The sequence below is a fragment of the Microtus oregoni genome, unplaced genomic scaffold (assembly GCF_018167655.1).
Source record: "Microtus oregoni isolate MIOR12 unplaced genomic scaffold, Mior012 000046F_ref0000063, whole genome shotgun sequence".
Taxonomy (NCBI): domain Eukaryota; kingdom Metazoa; phylum Chordata; class Mammalia; order Rodentia; family Cricetidae; genus Microtus; species Microtus oregoni.
In genome coordinates this window covers 10,780,247-10,803,883 of record NW_024543220.1, presented here as the reverse complement: position 1 = coordinate 10,803,883, position 23,637 = coordinate 10,780,247, and the positions used below count along the sequence as shown (strand labels likewise).

Sequence of the window (23,637 nt, the reverse complement as noted above, 5' to 3'; positions counted from 1 at the left end):
GGTGATTGTTTCAGGACGAAGAGGATTGTGGTGGGTAGAAGACAAGTTGCTGGCTGCCACCTGGTGGGAGAGAAGGGCTATGGGGGACCAAGGCAAGTCACAGCCCTGAGGTCTGGGTGTGCCACAGTTGGAGCACTTAGTAAAATTATGCAGTGTTTTCTTATCAAAGTACGCCAGGTTCTTCCAGGCGTGCCAGGCAGGCAGCTCCAGAGGCCCAGTATCCCGATGGCTGGGCAGATCTGAAATCAGAAGAAGGAACTCGAGTGTGTCGGGGACCACAAGGCAGGGGGTGGAGCTATGACGTCCGGGAGGGCGGGGCAGGCGGCAGGTGAACGGCCAGGTCTCCCTGGCTCCAATCACTCCGGAGACTGAGCCATGGGGGGAAAGCAGAAGGAGAACGAGGCTTACGGTAAGGCTGGGGCTAGAGGCCCGGGCTCTGGAGAGAGGTGGCCAAGGTGGGTTCTAAGCAGAGGAACTACCTGGGTCTGTTCACGGAAAGAGACAGCCCTGCCCGGGAGGATGGTCTCCGCCTGGGCCACAGCAAAGGTCCTGCGTACTGAAGTGAGGTCTGTCTGTGCAGGTGTTGGGCCTGGCCCTGGGGGGAGGGGGGGTGCAGGGGGCGGAGAGGCTAGAGGTGCTGGCATGAGCTCTAAGTCCCTGAGGGCAGGGCCCTGGAAAACAAAGCCCGCATGGTTAGGAGGCAGGTTGGGGTCCTGAAGCTTCTGGACAGAACTCAGGGTCCAGCAGCGTCCTGTGCTCAGAGCCTACAAGGGTGGAGGCTGGGACTCCGGCGAGCTGGGGCTCTTGTGAGCTGGGGAACTCCACTTTAGATTTTGTATCTCTGAAGAGCAAAGGTGCTGGGATCTCTCAACCCACACCCTGTGAAGAGTCGGTGGCTGGGACTTTGACATGCTGGGGTCTGTATGAACAATTAGGGAGCCAGCCAGGCCCTCTGAAAGTTCTTGTAAGGACTGGAGGGCTGGGACCCCAAAATTCTGGGTCAGCCTACTAGGATTCCTGTGAACTGGGACCCTCAGCTGCTGGAGTCTGCCTGCTAGAGCTCTGAGGAGCAGGGGCTGGTACCGTGGACTAAAGGCGTCCTTGTGAGAAGTAGAGAGTGGTACCCTGAGCTGCTGGGGTCTGCCTGCTACAGGCCCTGTGAAAAGTGGGGGTCTACGGACTGGTGGAGAAAGGGCTGATGCCTGCCTTAAGGTCTGTGCTGTGAAGAAAAAGAAGGGGGTCTGTCTGGGGCACTTTAAGGAACAGGGGCAGGGTGCTGTGGAAGGTGAGGCCTGAGGAGAGAGAAAGCAGGGGCCTGTTTCCAGAACAAAGGAAAAAAGGGCTGGAAGTCTTTCCCCAAGTCCTGAGAAGCAAAAGCTGAGAAAGGAGGGCTGAGGGTTTCCTTACCTGAGAGGATTTTCAGCGCCTACAGGGGAACTCATTCTGAGGGTTGGGCCTCCTCTAGGTGGGGCTTGTCCCCTGGGATACCACATAAAGGCCAGAGCACTGCACAGAAAACTTCCTGGAGCAGCTTTGGGTCAATCATTGACCCTGGATCCCTAGGCCTGAGTGGAGCAGAGTCCAGAACACCCAAGAAAGCAGATTCCACCCTGCCCCAGGCTAGCCCGGCCCTCAGACCCTTCTTCAGTGTCCACCAGGACCCTGGCAGCCCGGCCCCACCCCCTCCCCTGTGTACTCAGGGAGGACCAGGAACAAGACGTGGCCACAACCCCAAAGGCCGGCTCAGATGTCAACCTGGCTGCCTACCGGGAACTGTGTAGCCCAGTGGAGGGTCTGCAGAGTTCCTGCTTCCTCCCTGTGCCCTGCAGGGCTTCCCACTTGTGACTAGGCTTTTCTCTGTCACATCCTTGGGCCAGAGGGCTAAGATAGCAAAGATGAGTGACTTGGTCACCTCAGGGGCTCCAACCTGGATGGTCCAGAGAGGACCGGGAAGGAGTTAGAGCAGAGATAGGATGGGTCCTGAGTGCCACTGGGAGGGTCAGCAGAAGGAGGACCTTGAGGAGGGAGTCAGAAGCTCACTCCCAACTGATCACGAGGCTGAAGCAGGAGAATGGTAAGTTCAAAGCCAGCTTGGAGAACTCAGCAAGGTCCTGTCTGAAATACAGAGTGAAAATACAAACCAAATGGCCGTGGTTTTAGCTCAGTGACAGTGCTTTGCTTGCCTTGCACGTTGGGAGCAATAGATTCAGCATCCAGTACTGTCTAAAATAAAGGCCCCACTTCCCACCTGTTGCTAGGGTAGGAGCCACAGCAGGCAACCATCCTGCCGCTGGCCAGGATGCTGGGAATCCAGCTCCCTAGTGTCCTCTCGCTGCAAGTCAAGCAGGCAGGCTCTCCTGGGACTAAGGGGTGTCTGGAAGGGACAGGATGTGGGGAGAGAGCCTTCCAGTGCCTCATTCTCACTCTCCCCACCCTCAGGGAAATCAGCCAAATATGACCCCTCCTTTCGAGGCCCCATCAAAAACAGGTGAGCTGTGGGCGCCTTCCCCCAGGGGTGCAGGGAGGATTCTGTCTGCAGGAGCCTGATCCACTGAGGCATCTGTGTGTTTGGAGGGATTTGAGGGGGCTCTGGGTGCTGGGGTCATTCGATTTCTTGACTTAGGTGCCAGCTACTCAGGTGTGTATGCATTTGGGGAAAACTCACCCAGATAAAATTTATGAGTGTGCTCTCTTTCCATCTCTTGTCTCTCTCTCTCTCTGTGCAAGCGCGTATGTGTGTGTGTGTGTGCATGAGCTTGTAATCAGCTGTGCTATATTTCAGCAGAATTATTATTATTATTATTGGGTTTTTTTGTTTTTGTTTTTGTTTCTTTGTTTTTGTTTTTCGAGACAGGGCTTCTCTGTGGCTTTGGAGCCTGTCCTAGAACTAGCTCTTGTAGACCAGGCTGGTCTCGAACTCACAGAGATCCGCCTGCCTCTGCCTCTCGAGTGCTGGGATTAAAGGCGTGCACCACCATCGCCCGGCTATTATTATTATTATTATTATTATTTGGTTTTTCGAGACAGGGTTTCTCTGTGGCTTTGGAGCCTGTCCTGGCAGTAGCTTTTGTAGACCAGGCTGGTCTCGAACTTACAGAGATCCGCCTGCCTCTGCCTCCCAAGTGCTGGGATTAAAGGTGTATGCCACCACTGCCCAGCATCAGCAGAAGAATTCTTATCCTAAGAAAAGTTTTGTTAGTCAGGCAGTGGTACACGCCTTTAATCCTATCACTCAGGAGGCAGAGGCAGGCGGATCTCTGTGAGTTTGAGGCCAGCCTGGACTACAAGAGCTAGTTCCAGGACAGGCTCTAAAGCTACAGAGAAATCCTGTCTCGAAAAACCAAGAAAAGTTTTCTTAAAATAGATAAAGAATGCCAATCTTTTCAGGTGGTGGTGACTCATATTTTTAATCCCAGAACTCAGGAGTCAGAGGCTGGAGAATCTATGAGTTTGAGGCCAACCTGGTCTACAGAGAGCTAATCTTTTAGCATTCCCCAATCCTCTAACCCATCACCCCCCAGACTATGCCCCATACCTGAGCCCCACACCGGCACCCCTACACTCCCCAGTTCAGACATCTGTCTCTTCCCCAGGAGCTGTACAGACATCATCTGCTGTGTCCTCTTCCTGCTCTTCATCCTGGGTTACATCGCGGTGGGGCTTGTGGGTAAGTTTCCAAGAACCTAGGGCGAAGGACACTGACCCAGAGAGAGAGCACCCCCATAGCTCCTGCCCCCAAGTCTGTCTTTCTGTGACTGTGTTGTGTGTCTCTGCCTCCAGCCTGGGTATATGGAGACCCTCGGCAAGTGCTGTACCCCAGAAACTCCACGGGGGCCTACTGCGGCGTGGGGGAGAACAAGTGAGTACCAGGGGGAAGGCAGCGGCATGCGGGGGCAGGAGCAGCGTGGTGGTGGTGGGGGAACACACCACAGGGTAGACACCAGAGCCTGGCACCTCTGCGTCCCCGAACCCAAGCCCGCCCGCCCACACCGGAAGCTCTCTCTTGCTCAGCCTCCCCAGGACTGGGACAATGCAGAGCCAGCTTCAGTGCAGGATTTTAGAGTTCAGACGCCGCTGTCCGAGTCCCCAACCGGGATAAGTTTGGGTCGTGTGGCCTTGAACATCTTGCTCAGCCTCTCTGAGCTCTGACTTCCTGCACTGACCAGCAGCATCCTTCCAGAAGGTATGCAGGAAGTGCCCTGTAAATAACAAGCTGCTAACACTCCTGTCACCATTATAACGCTCTGGCAGGTGGACCGGTGGTTCACACCCAAACTGCTAAGCCTCCCAAGGGTGATACCATCATTTCATCTAAGACAGACTTGAGGCCTCGTTCAGGGTTATAAAGCTTGCCTTACAAGAGGCAGTGCTCCAGAATCGATACTCTCAGCCACACATTGGCTATCGAACGGTGGATCGATTACCTAGGTGGTCTTCTGGGTCTCCTTATGTCCCCAGAGGAGCTGGGCCAGAAGCTGGGTGTCGAGTGCTAAGAGAATGGCGCCCCACGCCTGTCCAGGCCCTTACGCATGCGCGGCCTCTCTTCCTGCAGGGATAAGCCCTACGTCTTTTACTTCAACATCCTCAGCTGTGCTGTGAGCGCCAACATCATCTCCATCGCCCAGAACGGCCTCCAGTGCCCCACACCCCAGGTCAGAAGCCAGGCCCTCTATCAGCCCCACCTGCGCCCCAGGCCCTGGGTACCAGCCCCTTAGCCTGTTCTCTGCCCACAGGTGTGTGTCTCCTCCTGCCCGGAGAACCCGTGGGCTGTGCCTGTGGACAAGTACTCAAAGACAGTCGATGAAGTCTATAACGAATCCAAGCACTTTTGTCTACCAGGAATACCCCCAAATACGGTAAATGCTGGTCCCTGTGCCATCGCTGTTGCTGGAGAGGGCCGGGAGTGGAGGAGTGGGGTGGAAGTTGGGCTCCAAGGAGGAATGGGTCAGTCTGAGCCTTGAGGTAGCAGAAGTTGTTGGCAGAGGTGGTAGTGGTAGCAATGGTGGTGATGGTGGTGGTGGTGGTGGTGGAGGTGGTGGTAATGGTGGTGGTGATGATGATGGTGGTGGTGGTGATGGTGGTGATGGTGGTGGAGGTGGTGGTGGTGGTGGTGGAGGTGATGATGGTGGTGGTGGTGGTGGTGGTGGAGGTGGTAGTGATGATCATGGTGGTAATAATGGTGAAGGTGGTAGTGATGGTGGGAGCCGCAACTTCAATATCTGTGCATCTGTCTGTTCTCCCCGTCTATCCCCAGACAGTGGAGGAGAGCCTGAAGAAGGAACTCTGTCCCCCCTTCCTTCTTCCTTCTACTCCAGGTGAGAACCGTGCACATCACCCCTCAGGCATCACCCATCCAATATTTCCATTTCTCAAATGAAGGAAGCAGACCCAGGAGAAAGGCCCTCAGCATGTCACGGGGGCTCCGGAGTGAGCAGCAGGCCGCCATTACCGGCCTCAGGAACTTGTAGTTAGATTGCTGGCGTCCGGGACAGATGTTCAGGGATGATAGACACCAACCACCCCCTGCTCAAGCAGCATTCTAGGTGGAGAGGTCAGAGGTCAGAGGAGCCCTAGGCCAACTAGATGGTGCACGCCTAAGCTTCCAACAGGGACGCAGAGGCAGGAGATCTCGAAGGCCAGCCTAGGGCACATAGCAGGGTCCTCTCAGACCAACAGTAAAGCAGGGCTGATGAGATGGCTTGGCACACAAAGTGCGTGCCCCAAGTCTGACAGCCTGAGTTCGAGCCCCAGGACCCATGTGGTAGAAGGCGAGACTGGACTCCTGAGCTAGACCTCTAACCAGCAGAAGCCTTGCACAACCCACACGCATTTGCACACAATAAACAGATGTAAGGGCGGCGTGCAGAGCGCCTTCCTAGCTTGTGCAATGCCCTGGATTCCTGGATTCTCGGCACTGCAAAAACAGGACAGAACAGCAATAACAAGAAACAACTTGCTCGAGGGTCTCATGAGAACGTCCATGGTGGGGCAGGAGAGATTGCTCAGCAGTTAAGTGTGCCTGCTGCTTATATATGGGTTCCCAGGACCCACATAGTGGCTATCCGACACCATCCAGGGGCCCTGACACCCTCTTCTGGCCCTCGCAGGCACACACACACACACACACACACACACACACACACACACACACACCCAGGCAAAGCATTCATACACAGAAAATAAAATATGCTCAGCATGGTGGTGTATACCTGTAGTCCCAGGGCTCAGGAAGCAGAGGCAGGAGGATCGCCATGGATTCAATGCCAGCCTGTTCACACAGTGAGTTTTGGGCCAGCAAATGCTACATAGTGAACCCTGCCTCAAAAATCAAGCAAAATAGATAAATCGAAAGTAAGTTTTTTTAATTAAATGTACATGAATGAATAAATCTGAAGGGAATTAGATCGCATTGGCCTTTCTTTCGTGTACACCTCTTCCCAACAACATGTGTGGCTGGTTTGGTTTGAGACAGGATCTTATTTTGTGGTCCAACAGGCTTCCGGCTTGTGATCTTCCTGCCTCAGCCTGTCCCCATGCTGAGATAACAGGGAGACACCACCGTGTCCAGCTGCCTTTTCTTTTATTTCTTTATCTATTTTAGTAGAAAATGCTTTTTAACTTTAGTTGAGAAAAGACAAAACATCCAGGCAAGTGCAGTGGGAAGGGCGTCCAAGAGCTGCTCCAAACCAGACAGATCTGGATTTAAACTTGAGCACTTCCAGCAGCTGGAACTCGGGTGGGTTACTCGACCTTTCTTGGCCTTGTTTCCTCAGCACCAGGATGTAAGTGATAAACCAAACCCGCTTAGCCACAGGCCCAGCTGGAGATCCAGAGACAGAGATGGGGCAGGGGCTGAGCTGAGAGAGAGCGGGGAAGTTCTGAAGCTCCACAGAATGTGTGCAGAATCCCGGGCCGGAAGCCTGGCCCAGGACCATGACAGCTGAGGGACCAATCATGGATGCTGTGCAAATTGTTGAGGAGGCCATGACTGTCCTGGCCTATGCAGGGATCCAGGTGACGGGGCATAAGGACTTCTGACTGATGACAGGGAGGGAATACAGGCTGCTGCACCCCAGCCTTGAAAGAGCAGATCCTGCCTGTCCATCGCCGCTGCCTCCCATGACAGTGTTCTGGGTTGGGAGGGTCAGGCAGACGCCCACCCAGCAGCCCCTGTTCTCTCTTCTAGCTCTGGGACGTTGTTTTCCGTTCCCCAACGTTAGCTTACCCGAATACCCAGAGATCAATAACACCAGTGTCTCTAATGGAATCAGGTAGATATTATCCTCTCCGTCAGCCCCCTGTCCCCTCTTACCCTCAGCCCCACCTGACTCCATCCTTCTCCAAACAGTGGCCTCCTTGATCACATCAATGCCCGGGATATCTCTGTGAAGATCTTTGAAGATTTTGCTCAGTCCTGGAAATGGATCCTCTTGTGAGTCCATAGCTTCCTGGGGATCCAGCCCCTTCCTCCTTCCTGCTGCCCTTCCCTGATCTCCTTTCCTTACGTTTATGTGTGAGGCCAAGGCTGTGATCAGAGGGGGAGCTAGCTCAGGATAGACCCTGAGCCAGGCAGGACTTGAATCTACATGTACTTGAGGGTACAAGGAAAGGAAATTGGGGGACTCTGAAGGGCTTGGGAGGCAACCCTCACTTATGCTCCTCCCCCGCAGGGCCCTGGCTGTGGCGCTGGTGCTAAGTCTACTCTTTATCCTGCTCCTGCGCCTGGTGGCAGCGCCCCTGGTGCTGCTGCTGATTGTGGGGGTGCTAGCAGTGCTGGCCTACGGCATCTACCACTGCTGGCAGCAGTACCGGGCGCTGCGGGACAACGGTGCCTCCATCTCCCAGCTGGGCTTCACCACCGACCTCAGCGCCTACCAGAGCGTGCAGGAGACCTGGCTGGCTGCTCGTGAGTCCCCTCCCTCCGCTGGCTGCCGAGGGTTGCCCTGGGTGACCCTAGCCCTGACCGGGGACCACCACCTGCTGTCCCCGCAGTAATTATCCTGGCCGTCCTTGAGGGCATCTTGCTGCTGATGCTCATCTTCCTGCGCCAGCGGATCCGCATCGCCTGCGCTCTGCTGAAGGAGGCCAGCAGGTCAGGGCCTGCCCGGGAGGGAGAGGGGACCTTGGGCAGAGGTGCCGGCCTGGATGGGGTAATAGGAACCCTGGAGGAGAAAGGTAGAATTGCTCAGTGAGTAGCAGCACTGCTGAGTTTCAGCCTCTCAGGGCCTCAGTTTCCCTGTCTGCTTTGTTCTGTTGCTGTTTGGTGGCGGGGTGGTGGTGGTGGTATTAAGATTGGCTTATTTTTGTTTTATGTATGGTGTTTTGCCAGCATGCATGTCTGGTACTGTGGGAGGCCAGAAGAGGGCTTTGAATCATCTGGAACAGGAGTTACAGACAGTTGTGAGCCCAAGTCCTCTGGGAGAGCAACCAGTGCTCTTAACTTCAGAGCCATCTCTGCTTCCCCAAGGATTTTGCTGTTGTCATTGTTGGTTGGTTGTTTTGAGACGGGAGCTCATGTAGCCCAGACTAGTGTCCGATTAGCTGTGTAGCCGAGGCTGTCCTAGAACTCCTGATCTCCCTGCCTGAGATGCGGTGCTGGTGGTGATCATGCTCAGTCTTGGGTGGCACAGGCTGACCCCTGACTTACTGTATAGTTGAAGATGACCTTGAACGCATCCTCCTGCACCTACCTCCAGAAACGTTAGGGTTATGGGCGGGCGTGGATCACCAGGCCTCCTTTATGCGGGGGTCTAACTCAGGGTCTCCTGTGTCCCCCCTACCCCTGCTGCTCCCTTGAGGCTGTGTCTTGCAGTATAGCTCAGACTGGCTTCAAACTCCTGGCCACCCTGCTATCTCAGCCTCCTGGACGCTGGGATTGGAAGAATCGCCACCACACCCAGCCTCCCTCTTTGTAAGACAGTTGTCAGAGCGGACTAAGCCTTGCAAGGGCATTGTGAGGACTGAATGCGTCTGCGTTGACTAAGTGCCTAGGTGGGAGATGAGGTGCTTGCTGGGTGAGGCGGCAGGAGTCGAGGTAGGAGAAGCAGACATTGCCAAGTGGACTGCAGGGGCCAGCATCTATTGGAGGTTCTCTTCCCTTATACTCCCTGGGCTTTCCAGGCATCTTCTGTGGCTCCAGGTTCCTCTAAGGGTCCCATGAGCCTTATTGGGTTCACTCAGCAAGAATCCACTGTGTACCCCGCCAAGAACCAGGTGCTGGGGATGCGGACACAAAAAGCCATAGTTCTCCGTTTCTGGCCTGGAGAAACAAACAGGCTGGAGGAGTGCAGCCAGGGTCAGGCCTGGGAGAGGCTGCGCAGGGCTGAGGTCCCAGTGGGCTGCTCTTGTCTTCCTACAGGGCTGTGGGCCAGATGATGTCCACTATGTTCTACCCCCTGGTCACCTTCGTCCTCCTGGTCATTTGCATCAGCTACTGGGCCCTGATTGCTCTGTATCCTTTGTACGCCCCGCCCCCCCAGCTCTGGTGCTGGGCGGGTCCCGTGTGCGGTGTGAGGGGACTGAGTTGCTAGGGTGAGCAGGGGTTGAATGCCAGCCCTGTGTGTGGACTGCTCCAGTCCCAGGGGGAGCTATGTAGGTGTGGCCTGTGATTGACAGCTGGCATCATGCTCTCCTTGACTCATCTCTGGGTACCTGGCCACATCCGGGCAACCCCAGTACGTCTATCGGGTGCCCGACTCCAACGCATCTGACTGTCAGAACGTGCCTGTGAACAAGTCCTGTGACCCCATGGTGAGAGGGAGCAGGGTAGGTGCTGAGGGGATCTTGGGGGTCAGTTAGCCCAGATTTCCTCTGATGCAGAAGTACCTGAGAGGGCAAGGACAGTCCATGGATAGAACCTCCCTCGGTTCTGTAGCTGAGCTGCCCACTTTTTAGAAAGTGAAGTGCGGACAGGACCTCTGAGTGAAGGTGGGGGGGCTGACTAGCAAGCAGGACCTTTCTGGGCCACCAAAGCCCTTAAATATTTCTTCCTCCTGGGTCTCTACCCACTGCTCTGTAAATGGGAGCTGATCCTAATCGCCATCTCCGTGGGTGGCTTAGGAGTTTTGACGCCATTGGGTATGTCTGATGCTGCGTACAGTGCCTGCCCACTGACAGACCACAGCTGCGTGTCCTGGAACAGAGCCCCAGACAGTGGCTCAGGTCCACCCAAGCGAGCGATGCCTGGAGGACCTTGGGAGGCCTGTCTTCCCAGCCCGAGAGGTGGAGGCCCAGGATCAGGAGTTCTACAGCAGTCTCTGTCACACGGCTAGTCCCGCGGCCAGCCTGACCTACACGAGGCGGTCTCTACAAAACAAAAATAAGCATAACAAAAAGCCACACAACACCCACGGGAACACACCTCTAATGCCGGCTTCCTGGAGGTTAAGAGTGGGGATTTCCAGTTCAGGACCAGCCTGGGTGACAGAAGGAGACCCTTCCTCAAACACAACCCCTACACACAAAAGTGAGAGGAGGCTCATTTGGATATAGAAAAGACCCACCATGTTCCGTGCCCAGAGGGACCCGGTTTTCCTTTGTAACATTCACCCTCCAGCACTGAAGGCAGCCACAGCCCCACAGTGATCTGTTGAGAGAAGGGTTTTTCTTTTTTGCTTTCTTTCTTTTTCTCTTTTTGAATCAGGGTCTCACCATAGAGCCCTAGCTGGCCTGGAACTCAGTATATAAACCAGTCTGGCCTTAAACGGATCCACCTGCCTCTGCCTCCCAAGTGTTGGCATTAAAGCTGTGCACCGCTGTGCCCAGCTTTATTTCAGACTCACACTCGGACACTGTGAAGCGTTTAAAGTCATGTTTTCTGGATGTTTAGTTTTAATTATTCATTTTTATCTGTTATTATGGACATTTCCAAACATATGAAGAAGTAACAGGATGTTGCCTGTGGCCCTCAGCTTCCTGAGGACCCTCCTCCTCCTTTTTGCAATGCTACTGTTTGAACCCAGGGCCTCATGCATGAACTACATTCCCTAAGCTGCCCCCACCCTCAACTTTTAGGTAGTTAAGGAATGTTTTCTTTCTCTCTCTCTCTTTATAATTTTTCTATTCTATTCTGTTATTTCTTTCTTTATTTCATGCACATGAGTGTCTGGCCTGCATGTATAGTTATTCACCACATTGTACTTGCTGTCCAAAGAGACCAGAAGAGGCCTTGGGTCCCCTGGAACCAGAGTTACAGACGGTCATGAGCCACCATGTGGGTGCTGGGAATGGAACCCTGGTCCTCTTGCAGAACAGCAAGGGCTCTCAACCACTGAGGCATGGCATAGCTTCCTTTCTCTCTCTCTCTCTCTCTCTCTCTCTCTTTCTATCTCTTTCTTTTGATATGGGGTTTCTCTATGTAGCCCTAGCTGTCCTGGAATTCACTTTGTAGACCAGGCTGGCCTCGAACACGGAGATATACCTGTCTCTGCCTCCAGGTGCTGGGATTAAAGGCATTTGCCACCACCACCCCATTCTTCTCCTCTCTCTCTCTCTCTCTCTCTCTCTCTCTCTCTGTGCTAGACTGAAATTTACTCTGTAGCCCATGCTGACCTCAAATTCACCGCAATCCCCTTGCCCTAGCTTCCTTAAATATTGGGATTGCAGGGCTAAAATTATGCAGCTCAGGTAGTTTGAATACAGATTCTGACTATCATACCTCTTTACACACAAGTGTGCTAAGGTGGATCTCAAAGAGCATTTGTTCCTTTGTTTATCTGTTTATAGACAAGGTCTTAAGTGGTCCAGGCTGGTCTGGATCTTGCTACGTGGGAGAGGGTGACCTTAAACTGATCCTCCTGTCTCTACCTCCCGCAGCCTGTGACAACAGGCGTGCCCAACCGTGCAGGGGCTTCTGTGGTGGCTTTGCACACGCTAGGCAAGCTGGCTACCAGCTGATACGCGTCTCCAGCCCCTCAACAGATGACTTAAAAAAGCAGAGCTTGAGGATTAGGTCACTGATAAAAAAAAAAAAAACTGTCATTTGTTCCTGAAGTTCCAGCTTCTACGCTAAAAATAGGAAGGAAGGAAAAAAGAAGAAAAAGGAAGTCTAATAAAGCTGGGTGTGAAGCTCAGCTACTGGGGGGAGGTTGTAAAATGGGTGAGGATCAGTGTTCAATCCCGGCAAAGCATGCACACGCACGCACACGCACGCACACACACCCCGACATTGTTTTGTTGTTACAGCCAACAAAATTACTTAATGCCGTTAAATGCCCGCAGTGTCTTGACGGCAGCTTCAGAGGCTTCTCTAAAACAGGTCTCTGGGAAAGCCACAGAGCAGGTGGAAACCATAAAACCACCTACACACTGGGCTTGCCACAGGCCTTCTAGACAGCTTCTGAGTCGACCTGGAAACCAGGAAGCTGGTTAGTCACGCCAGGGAAAGTCTGAGCTGCTCTGAGCCTGGAGGGAAGGTTAAGGATCTGCCTGCCACTCCAGGGTCTGACCCTACTGTGTCCTCCCTGTCACTTCCAGGCCTCAACCGGGAATTTCTCCTCCTGCCCGGGGCTCACGTGCGCCTTCCAGGGCTACTCGTCCACGGGCCTAGCCCAGCGCTCTCTCTTCAACCTGCAAATCTATGGAGTGTTGGGGCTCTTCTGGACGGTTAACTGGGTACTGGCGCTGGGCCAGTGCGTCCTTGCCGGGGCCTTTGCCTCCTTCTACTGGGCCTTTCATAAGCCTAAAGACATCCCTACCTTCCCCTTGAGCTCAGCCTTCATCCGCACCCTCCGGTGAGCCAGGGGCAGCCCCCAGGGAAGCGTCAGCCCTAGGGATACCGGGAGGTACCGGGGTATCTCATCTCGCCTACACACCCTCTGCAGTTACCACACTGGGTCGCTGGCCTTTGGAGCCCTCATCCTGACCCTTGTGCAGATAGCCCGGGTCATCCTGGAATACATTGACCACAAGCTAAGAGGTGAATGGTGACCGGTGATGGGCGGGTTTAGCTCAGAAGCCAGCGGCTGAGCGTCAGCTTCCTTTGTCCCTAGGATCCCAAAATGCTGTGGCCCGGTGCATCATCTGCTGCTTCAAGTGCTGCCTCTGGTGCCTGGAGAAGTTTATTAAGTTTCTCAACCGCAACGCCTACATCATGGTGAGCACGGCCTCAAGGAGCCTCTTGCTCAGTACCCCTCTGCCTGCCCGGGCTCCACCAACGCGGGGGAGGGGGCCAGGCTCGCCAGGGGTGTGGCTCTGACCTTTCTTTCCTGCTCCTCCCAGATCGCCATCTACGGGAAGAATTTCTGTGTCTCAGCCAAAAACGCCTTCAAGCTGCTCATGAGGAACGTTCTCAGGTCAGGCCGCCATGGGGTCCCTTACCCAGATCGCCCATCCTTAAGCTGGCCTCACGGGCAGACACTGCTTAGAAGGGTCTCACGCTTGGTCCAGGGCTCTGCCATCCCCATCACTATTCCCAGCCCCGCCAGGACCTCACCCCCCGCCGTCCTGCCTCCCACTGCAGGGTAGTTGTCCTGGATAAAGTCACAGATCTGCTGCTCTTCTTTGGGAAGCTGCTGGTGGTCGGAGGTGTCGGTAAGGGCCACCATCGGGGTCTGCAGAGTCGGGGGCCCCTGGAATACGTGCAGAAAGGGGTGTCTGCAGAGGAGCAGCCCTGACCCTGGGAACCTTGTCCACGCAGGTGTCCTGTCTTTCTTCTTTTTCTCCGGTCGTATCAAGGGGCTGGGGAAAGACTTTGAGAATCCCAACCTCAACTATTATTGGCTGCCCATCATGGTGAGTGACATCTCCCTCTGCTACACCCAAGTCCCCAGACGCGCCTAGTGGGGTTCCAATCAGTCTTGTTTCCTGCAGACCTCCATCATGGGAGCCTATGTCATCGCCAGTGGCTTCTTTAGCGTGTTTGGCATGTGTGTAGATACGCTCTTCCTCTGCTTCCGTGAGTGTCCCCCACCCTGACTCCTGACTCTTTGGGCTTCTCTTGGAGGCTGTCTGTAGCTTTGTGAACTAAAGCAACTGGAGGGAGCATCTTCAGACATTCTGAGGCTAGAAGTCTGGGGAGGGAAGAAGGGAACAAACCCTGGACATTCTCAGAGGGGACCCTTCTCAGACAGAGGCCTGGCTGGGAAACATAGGAAGATGCTAACCGCAGAACATTTCCCGGAAGGTAGTCATAGTGTGTGTGTGTGTGGGGGGGTGTTTTTCCTTCTTTTATTTAGTTGTTTTTTATTTTTATTTTTTGCGGGAGGGGACATGCAGGTAGGTGGGACAGGATCACACTATATAGCACAGGTTGACCCAGAACTAACTGTATAGCTAAGGCTGGCTCAAACTCACGAGCCATCTACCTCAGCCCCCAAGTGCTCGGCATTGTGGTACCTTTTTGTCCCAGTGATGATGCCACCAGGCCTTGTGCCTGCAAAGCAGGAATGTCCCACCACGGTGCTATTCCCCCAGCCACACACTGAGCAATTAACAGGATTTTGTTGTTGCTTTATGCTTTTATTTCTTGGTTAAATCTTATTTACTTTCACTATGTATTCTTGGTTGGTTCCAGCTCGCTCCATAAACCAGGCTGGATCAACTCCAGTCTTCTGGCCTCTGCCTCCTAAGTGCTAGAACCATGGAGATACACAGCCATTCCCCAGACAGAGTTCTGCTGTGTACCTCAGGCTGGCCCTGTGTTCTAAGTGGTCCTGTCTCTACCTCCTAAATATTAGGATCAAACGAAAGCCACCATGACGAACTGACATGCAATTTTTCTTTCTCCTGTTGTCACCCTATAAAACATACGATCATTTATACTCTTTACTTGAGGAAGCAGGTTATATAGAACTGCCTATATAGCCGGGCAGGGACGGTGCACACCTTTAATCCCAGCACTCGGGAGGCAGAGGCAGGTGGATCTCAGCAAATAAAGAACTAAGTGGCTTGGACAGGAGACCAGGCTGTTGGATCTACACAGCCCAGATTATTTCTGGGGTGCAACAGGGTTCCACTTATCAGGGTCTGCTCTAATTGATCTACTCTGCTACTCAGTGGAGGATCTGGAGAGAAACGACGGTTCCCAGGAGCGGCCCTACTACATGCCCATGGCACTGATGAAGATTCTGGGCAAGAAGAATGAGGTCCCTGCTGGGGGCAAGAAGAGGAAGAAGTGAGAGGTGGCATCGTGACCCAGGACAGCAACCCTCCTGTACAGAAGCCCAGCCAGATACGCCTTAAGAATCACAATTTTATAGTAAACAAATTTTATTAAAGATTAATATTTTATATTCTTGATAAGTATGGTTTTTATTTTTAGTTCAAACTCATTTCTCTTCTATAGAAGTCCAAATTACTATTACATGGTTCTATAGCAAGTAAAAGAAAATGTGTTCAGGACCCGAGGGTAGGAGACTGGGGTGTCCTTCAGATGATAGGGTGGCTGCCTAGCATGTAAGCACCCCAGATTCTGTCTCCAGCATAAACACGGCCTGGAATCACGTGTGGTCCTCTTACTCAGGAGGTGGAGGCAGGAGGAACTCCAGAGTGAACTCAAGGCCAGATGGAGCTGGGCAAGACCTTGATTCACAAGAAGAGGTGGGGGAGGGGGCTGTTCAAATAAGGGATCTGTCACCAACAATCCAAGGGACTGCTTCTTTTTGTTTGTTTTCCATTTATTTATTTTCAGGTTTTTTAGATAGGGTTTCTCTGTGTAGATCCGCCTGCCTCTGCCTCCCGAATGCTAGGTTTAAAGGTGTGTGCTAACACTGCCTGATACACATAAGCAATCTTAGAATAAATAAAATGAACTGGACATGGTGGCGCACACCTTTAATCCCAGCGCCCGGGAGGCAGAGGCAGGATCTCAGTGAGTTCAGGACCAGGCGATCTACAGAGCAAGTTCCCAGACAGTCAGGCTTACACAAAGAAACCCTGTCTTAAAAAAAAAAAAAAAAAAAAAAAAAAAAGATTCAGCTAACCGTTTTTTGCCCACGATCTTCTATCTCTGCCTCCAGAGCACAGGTTTCAGAATGGGTTCTGAAAAGCGTACAGCAAAATGCTTTTTACACTGAGCCAACTCTGCAAACCCACGTGACTCTTAAATTTTATATATAAGGTGTGCACCACCACACCTGACTTAGGTGGTGGCAGGGATTGAACCGAGGGCTTCCTAGACTGGAAGGAACTCTACCAACGGAGTCACACTGTCCCCAAAGTGCTTTCTAGTCCTTCCACAAGGGGTTAGAGCCTTCCTCCCCGCCGGTTTCTGTGCAACAAGCCTCGCCCCTTCGTCGCGTTCCGGGTATCAGAGCCAATCAAAAAGCTCACGCAGGCTGAGCCCGCCTCCTGGGTCACATGCTGATGTCGGACAGCTGGAAGGACCAACGGGAGTCGCGGCAGCGCGGGCCGCGGCCACGAGGGGCGGGGCCGGAGTGACGTGTGCACATTTAAAGGGTCGGGGTCAGCTGACGGCTCGCCGCCGGTAACCAGTTCGGGGGGACACGCATCGGGAAGCAATGGTGGGGGCACAGCCGAGCAGACCCCGGGCACCGCTGAGCTGCTGGGCGCGCCGTCGGGGTCAGGTGCTCGCAGCGATCTTCCTGCTGCTGGTGGCGGTGGCGGGGTCCGAGGCCAGGGTGGAAGATGACTTCAGTCTGGTGAGCCCTGCTGCACCTGCAGAGGTGGCCGCTGTCCCCCGGCTCGGCCACCTCTCCGAGCGGCACTCCCGCCCCCATCCTCTCCCATCCCCGAGGGTTCCTTCTCCCCTGCTCAGGGATCTTCGGCTTCCGCCCATACTCTCCTCCCGACTGCCTTCTCTTGTTGCGGGACACCCCTCAGCCCTGCCGAGGCTCCCCATTACCCTAGCTGGAGGCGCTCCCTACCGGTCTTGAAGCCTCGTCTAGCTCGTCTGCATTAAGGGGTCCTTCCTTCCACACAGGTGCAGCCGCTGGTGACCATGGAGCAGCTGCTGTGGGTGAGCGGGAAGCAGATCGGCTCGGTGGACACTTTCCGCATTCCGCTCATCACAGCCACCCCTCGGGGCACGCTGCTCGCCTTCGCCGAGGCCAGGAAAAAGTCTGCGTCCGACGAGGGGGCCAAGTTCATCGCCATGAGGAGGTCCACGGACCAGGGTACAAAGGTGCCCGGGGATGAGGGGGTTGGGTGGGTGACCGAGATGGAGAGTAGGGGGTTCCCTTCACCAATCCAACCGCCCAGAGTAGAACTTTGAGGCCTGAGTTCCCTAAGGAGTTAGGGAATCCCGAGGGAGAAAGTGTCCTGGGAACTAACTGCGACCACCAAGGGGTGGCCTCCTAATTCTCACTGGGAATGAGAATTATGTCGCTAGGTGGAATGAGCAGGAAATAATGTCAGAGAAAGAAGAAACAGGGTCCTGGTGCCACCGTAAGGTCCCTGGGGAACGGCAGGAAGTGAACCAGAAAGGGTACAATTTCACTCTGCTCTTTTCTTCCCCAGGTAGCACATGGTCCTCTACAGCCTTCATTGTAGACGACGGGGAGACCTCGGATGGGCTGAACCTGGGGGCCGTGGTCAACGATGTTCACACAGGAGTGGTGTTCCTCATCTACACCCTCTGTGCCCACAAGGTCAACTGCCAGGTGGCCTCCACCATGCTGGTATGGAGTAAGGATGACGGCATTTCCTGGAGCCCACCCCGGAACCTCTCCGAGGATATTGGCACCGAGATGTTTGCCCCTGGACCAGGCTCTGGCATTCAGGTTTCTATCCTGGGGATAGGTGAAGAGGGCAACGTCCTGTAAATTAGATTTTTTTCTTCCTTGAGGGGGGTTCCTTGGAGATGGCAGCGGGGATATTCTGGAAAGAGCACCCTGCTGTGGAGATGAAACCCTGCCGTTGGCTTCTCGCATGGGGTTGTCCACAGATTGTCCTTAGCCTGAGCAGGGTAGAGTTAGGTGGCTTTTGGGCAGACACAGACCTCTATCACGGTGCCCAGTGCCCAGCGGAGTCCACACTCAGGCAGGCGTGAAGCCCCAAAGGCTGGGTGGGTACTTGTGCACATGTCTGGAGGTGCACTCTGCATGTCCTGGGGAGCTTCCAGGGAAGGGCAGTGGGGAGGGTGTAAGTACCAAGCAGTATGTATGTGTTATGCCCACATCCTTGAAGTCCCTGCAAAAGCCAACAAGGAGACCAAGTCCCGTATGCAAAAGCAAAGAGCCTTTATTTTAATCAAATTTGCAAACTCAGTCTCTCCGCATGTCCAATGTATTGGAATAAATGGAGAGCCCCAAGCTCAATTAGAATAGGGTTTTATAGTAGTAAAGGTGGGAGTGAGGGGTCTCTGAGGTTCAGGACCCCCTGATTGGCTGACACTTGTCTAGGGGTGTCCTGGTGAGTGTGCTGGCAGAAGATCCTATCTATAGTGGTTGGAACGTTAGGCATTTCTTTTGGATGGCCTGTTTTTGGGTGGTGCTAGGTAATCTTTGTGGTTCTTTCTGCAACCAGGTATTGCTTTGGGTAAACTACTGAGACTCAGGCCTCCATTAAAGCTCCTCTGGCAGGTGATAATGGTTGGAAGTTAAGACTCTCGGAGTTCAAGGCCAGCCTGGTCTATAGAGGGAATTCTAATACAGTCATGGCTACACAGAGAAACCCAGTTGAGAGTCAGCCTTGGCTACCTAGTGAGTGGGAGGGAGGCCAGCCTGGGCTGAGATGGTGAACTAATTTTCTTTTTCATTTCTTCCTTTCTTTTTCTAATGGGTGTTATTAACCTAGGGCCTTCTCATGCTAGGCAAGAACTTTACCACTAACTGAGCTGAGCCCCCAGCCTTATTATTATACTTTTTATTTTCGAGATAGGACCTCACCAAGTTCCCCAGGCTAGCCTTAAAGTCACTCTGTACCTCCCCAGTAGCGGGGATTACAGGCCTGGCACACACACACACACACACACACAAGCTTCTTCATGCGGGCAGTGTCTGGGAGAACAGCAGGGACCCAGGAGTATCCTCGCCTTGGGAGGTGCCCTCTCTGCCCGCCTGCGCCCCACAGCGCCATCCTCTCTCACAGAAACAGCGGGAGCCTCACAAGGGCCGACTCATCGTGTGTGGACATGGGACGCTGGAGAGAGATGGCGTCTTCTGCCTCCTCAGTGATGATCACGGTGCCTCCTGGCACTACGGGACCGGAGTGAGCGGCATCCCCTTCGGCCAGCCCAAACACGAGCACGATTTCAACCCCGACGAATGCCAGGTCAGGAGTCGGTGGGAATTCGCTTGCCCACACCTTCGCCCGGAATGCCATTGCACCCAAAGACCCAGCTCTGGCTTCCTCAGCCTCCCCGGCATCTCAGCGGCCCTGTCCTCCCCTCTTAGCCCTACGAGCTTCCAGATGGCTCCGTCATCATCAATGCCCGGAACCAGAACAACTACCACTGCCGCTGCAGGATCGTGCTCCGCAGCTACGATGCCTGTGATACCCTCCGGCCCAGGGATGTGACCTTCGACCCCGAGCTGGTGGACCCAGTGGTGGCAGCAGGAGCAGTAGCCACCAGCTCAGGCATTGTCTTCTTCTCCAATCCAGCCCATCCCGAGTTCCGTGAGTACCTGGGGGTGGGGTGGGTGGGGGCACCATGCCTAGCCAGGGCCTGGACAGGGCAGATCCAACTCCCTCCTGTGCCTATCGCACACCTAGGAGTGAACCTGACCCTGCGCTGGAGCTTCAGCAATGGTACATCCTGGCAGAAGGAGAAAGTCCAGGTGTGGCCAGGGCCCAGCGGCTACTCGTCCCTGACAACGCTGGAAAACAGCACGGACGGAGAACAGCAGCCCCCGCAGCTGTTCGTTCTGTATGAGAAAGGCCTGAACCGGTACACGGAGAGCATCTCCATGGTCAAAGTCAGCATCTACGGGACGCTCTGAGCCCTGGACTCCGACCTCACGGCTGGCTCTCCCTCCCGGGGTCTGCAGAGGGGGCCTGAAACACAGCTCTTCCTCCGTTTGCAGAAGCAACTTCTCTTTGACAGGGAAGTCACTGGGTTATGACATAACGGCTCAGCTTCCTCTCCCCCAGGCAGGAAGTCCCTCCAGCACCAGGAGCACTTTCCAGAAAGCTGGGGACAGCCCCACGCGCTCTCTCAGGACAAGGCAGGGACAGCATGGGCGCGGGGGTGTTCCCTGGAGTGATGACTAAATGTGAACCCCGGGAACTGGGAAGGCCAGCGTCCTCCTGGGGTTTGGACTTAAAGAGGATTCCAGGAAGAACCCGGGGCAGAATGGCCTTTCAGAGTAAGGGGTAGGCGCACACACACAACCTTGATTATTTATAAATCAAAATATTTGTAACTTAAAATTTTTAATGAAGGAGATAAAGCGTTTCTGGAGTCTATGGTTCTGTCTGCTCGCACCTTCTGGACTGCCTCACGGACACTGGTGAAACCGGAGTGAGGTTAGAACGGGGACCCGTCAATCAAACCGCATGTTTCCCATGAAGCGACTATGAGTTTCACTTATTTATTTTGTTTTTATGTACTTTTATTTATATTTGCTTTTTTTTTTCTCAGTATAGCCCTGGCTGTTCTGGAACTCTGAGATTCTCTTACCTCTGCCTCCCAAGAGCTGGGATTAAAGGCCTGCGCCACCACTGCCTGGCTTAGAATATTTTATATTTCTAAAATAAGGCAGGATATGAAATAGGGAACAGGTGTGTAAAGCCTGGTGGGAGGCCGTGTCAGCCCAGCCTGTGAGAAATTAGCACTGTCACCCTCGCGCAGATGCCGGGTGTAACCCCGCACTTCTGGGCTGGATGTGTAGCTCAGTGGGAAAGCTACTGCCTATGCTTAGAATGCTTAAGACCCCGGGTTCAGTGGGTGAGGGGCGCCCGTGTTTGTCGGAAGGAAGGTGAGGGCCGCCCGTGTTTGTCTAGAGGAAGGTGAGGGGCGCCCGTGTTTGTCGGGAGGAAGGTGAGGGGCGCCCGTGTTTGTCGGGAGGAAGGTGAGGGGCGCCCGTGTTTGTCGGGAGGAAGGTGAGGGGCGCCCGTGTTTGTCGGGAGGAAGGTGAGGGGCGCCCGTGTTTGTCGGGAGGAAGGTGAGGGGCGCCCGTGTTTGTCGAGAGGAAGGAGTGCGTGTTCCACTGTACCGCAGAGGTAAGAGAACTGTTAGCTGGAGATGGTTCTCTCCTGTGGGTCCCAGGGATTAAACTCAGCTTGTTAGGGTTGGCAGCAAGAGCCTTGCCAGCTGAGCCACCTCACAGTCTCCGCTTTTAAAAATTTAAACATATTAGGGACAAAGGTGGTCGTTTGCAGTTAGAGGGTCGTTTCTCTGTCGATAGCTGCTCTGAGAAACATTAAGATAACAGTTCTGTGTGGGAGAAGTGTAGCCCAGTGCACAAGGGCACAGTTCTGTGTGTTTTTTCCAGAGATGTGTGCCCAGGGCTTCTGACACAGCCCAGGGGTAAGCACTAAAGCATGCAGGAGGCCTCAGTTGTGCACATGTGAGCGCGTGCTCACACACACACACTTCAGTGAGCACACGTGTGAGCGTGTGATCACAAACACTTCAGTGAGCACACACGTGAGCACATGCTCTCACACACACTTCAGTGAGCACACGTGTGAGCGTGTGATCACACACACTTCAGTGAGCACACACGTGAGCACATGCTCTCACACACACTTCAGTGAGCACACGTGTGAGCGTGTGATCACACACACACTTCAGTGAGCACACGTGTGAGCGTGTGATCACACACACACAATTCAGTGAGCACACGTGTGAGCGTGTGATCACACACACTTCAGTGAGCACACATGTGAGCGTGTGATCACACACACACTTCAGTGAGCACACATGTGAGCGTGTGATCACACACACACTTCAGTGAGCACACGTGTGAGCGTGTGATCACACACACACACTTCAGTGAGCACACATGTGAGCGTGTGATCACACACACACACTTCAGTGAGCACATGTGTGAGCGTGTGATCACACACACACTTCAGTGAGCACACACGTGAGCATGTGATCACACACACACACTTCAGTGAGCACACGTGTGAGCGTGTGATCACACACACTTCAGTGAGCACACACGTGAGCGTGTGATCACACACACACACACTCCAGTGAGCACACGTGTGAGCGCGTACTGTCACACACTGGCGCCCACACAAACACATGCTCGCGTTGTCTAAAAGCTGTAGACAAGTCATCTTTTAATCACTTTGTTTTTAGCAAAATCCTGTTATGAATCTCAAAGTGGATTGAACTCACTACGAAGCCCAGGCTGGCCGCCTCCTCAACACCCTCCCGCTTGGAGACCAAGGACTGGGATACCAGAAGTGTGCCACCACAGCTGCCTAACAGACATTTCCAAAACACAAAAAGAGAAAAATGGTTACCCTGTGTTCAACAGTCAGTTTAGGTTAGGTTTTGGTTGTTTTAGGGTGGGTCTCACTATTGCCCAGCTGATCTCCAGTTCCTGAAATCCTCCTGCCTCAGAACAAGGACTGTTGGTACATCCCACCAAGACAGACCAACATCAAATTCTGTTGTTTTTTTTTTTCTGGTTTGTTGGTTTGTTTTGTTTTAACTTTTGAAACAGGATTCCTCTGTGTAGCCCTGGCTATCCTGGAACTTGATTTGTAGACCAGGCTGTCTTCGAACTCACAGCGATCTGCCTGCCTCTGCTGGGATTAAAGGTGAGTTTTAAATCAAGGCCTCACACTGTAGCCCAGGCTGACTTGGAGTGTGCGATGTCTCAAACGCTTCAGGTCCAGCCTCTGATCCTTTTTGGTTTTTCAAAGATTTATTTATTATGTATACAGTGTTCTGCCTGCATGTATGCCTATGTGTTAGTAGAGGGCACCAGATCTCATTACAGACGGTTGTGAGCCACCATGTGGTTGCTGGGAATTACTCAGGACCTCTGGAAGAGCAGGCAATGCTCTTAACCTTTGAGCCATCTTCCAGCCTGTCTCAGTTCCTTTTAAAGGAATCTTTAAAACAAAAAAAATTAATATTCTGATGTCATTGGACACTCAGAGAAGTACTAACAGTGGTATCTACTATCTAACCAATATTCAAGTTTAATCAAATATCTCAAAAATATCTTAGGTCTGATCAAATCAGAACTGTAAACCAGGAATGGTAGTATAATCTCAGCACTCTGGAGGCAGAGGCAGGAGGATGGCTGCAAGTCCAAGAGCAGCCTGGTCTCAGCAAGGTCCAGTCTACACAAGCAAGACCCTTTCTCAAAGCACAAACAGGCAAAGAGACAGCTTACAGTTATGAGCACTGGCTGCTCTTGCAGAGGAGCTTGGCCTGACTCCCAGCACCCACGGAGTAGCTCACAACCACTTGTAATTCCAGGTCCGGGCACCTGACACCCTCTGACCTCCACAGGCTTTGGGCACAAACATGATACAGAGACATTCAGGCAGGAGAAAAACTCATTACATAAAAATAACTTAAAACAAGCAAAAATCAGGACCCAGGAAAATCTATTCCTGATTGCTATTTATTTATTTTCTGATTTACCTTTTTTTTTTTGGCGGGAGGAGTGGTTGAGACAGGGTTTCTCTGTAGCTTTGGAGCCTCTTCTGGAACTTGCTCTGTAAACCAGGCTGGCCTTGAACTTGGAAAGATCTGCCCAGATTAAAGGCATGCACCACCATTTATTTATTTATTTACATTTTCCCCTCATTTATTATCTGAAGTTC

The 23,637-nt window shown here is 53.3% G+C and overlaps 6 protein-coding genes across 6 annotated transcripts in view; all 6 read left to right on the top strand.

Moving 5' to 3' along the window:
• LOC121435313 (H-2 class I histocompatibility antigen, Q10 alpha chain-like) overlaps positions 1-23,637 on the top strand; it is a 731,224-nt gene that overhangs the window by 322,128 nt on the left and 385,459 nt on the right. The gene's annotated exons all lie outside the window — the stretch shown is intronic.
• Positions 1-23,637, top strand: part of LOC121435272 (H-2 class I histocompatibility antigen, Q10 alpha chain-like) — a 708,503-nt gene that overhangs the window by 322,452 nt on the left and 362,414 nt on the right. The gene's annotated exons all lie outside the window — the stretch shown is intronic.
• LOC121435270 (H-2 class I histocompatibility antigen, Q10 alpha chain-like) overlaps positions 1-23,637 on the top strand; it is an 808,095-nt gene that overhangs the window by 447,702 nt on the left and 336,756 nt on the right. The gene's annotated exons all lie outside the window — the stretch shown is intronic.
• Positions 1-23,637, top strand: part of LOC121435275 (H-2 class I histocompatibility antigen, Q10 alpha chain-like) — a 703,994-nt gene that overhangs the window by 343,601 nt on the left and 336,756 nt on the right. The gene's annotated exons all lie outside the window — the stretch shown is intronic.
• On the top strand, positions 305-15,228 carry Slc44a4 (solute carrier family 44 member 4). Its single transcript, XM_041634434.1, has 21 exons — positions 305-409; positions 2,440-2,488; positions 3,594-3,667; positions 3,781-3,859; positions 4,553-4,652; positions 4,734-4,856; positions 5,255-5,315; positions 7,187-7,271; positions 7,349-7,432; positions 7,671-7,906; positions 7,993-8,092; positions 9,359-9,451; positions 9,648-9,750; positions 12,475-12,731; positions 12,822-12,916; positions 12,990-13,093; positions 13,219-13,292; positions 13,460-13,530; positions 13,637-13,731; positions 13,810-13,894; positions 14,995-15,228. Exons 1-21 carry the CDS (start codon positions 376-378, stop codon positions 15,114-15,116), a joined length of 2,124 nt encoding a protein of 707 aa, XP_041490368.1. The 5' UTR covers positions 305-375; the 3' UTR covers positions 15,117-15,228.
• Positions 16,381-20,293, top strand: Neu1 (neuraminidase 1). The gene is made up of 6 exons (XM_041634474.1): positions 16,381-16,598; positions 16,880-17,072; positions 17,416-17,678; positions 18,988-19,170; positions 19,293-19,515; positions 19,612-20,293. The coding sequence occupies exons 1-6, from the start codon at positions 16,458-16,460 to the stop codon at positions 19,836-19,838; spliced, it is 1,230 nt and encodes a 409-aa protein (XP_041490408.1). The 5' UTR covers positions 16,381-16,457; the 3' UTR covers positions 19,839-20,293.

What these genes read in the sequence shown, in the direction of transcription:
- Slc44a4 (XM_041634434.1), top strand. Translation starts at nt 376, where the DNA reads ATGGGGGGAAAGCAGAAGGAGAACGAGGCTTACG. An exon ending in CATCGCGGTGGGGCTTGTGG is followed by an intron (nt 3,668 to 3,780) that starts GTAAGTTTCCAA and finishes CTCTGCCTCCAG; the next exon opens with CCTGGGTATATGGAGACCCT. An exon ending in TCCTGGAAATGGATCCTCTT is followed by an intron (nt 7,433 to 7,670) that starts GTGAGTCCATAG and finishes CCTCCCCCGCAG; the next exon opens with GGCCCTGGCTGTGGCGCTGG.
- Neu1 (XM_041634474.1), top strand. Translation starts at nt 16,458, where the DNA reads ATGGTGGGGGCACAGCCGAGCAGACCCCGGGCACCGCTGAGCTGCTGG. An exon ending in TGGAAGATGACTTCAGTCTG is followed by an intron (nt 16,599 to 16,879) that starts GTGAGCCCTGCT and finishes CCTTCCACACAG; the next exon opens with GTGCAGCCGCTGGTGACCAT. An exon ending in TCCAGCCCATCCCGAGTTCC is followed by an intron (nt 19,516 to 19,611) that starts GTGAGTACCTGG and finishes TCGCACACCTAG; the next exon opens with GAGTGAACCTGACCCTGCGC.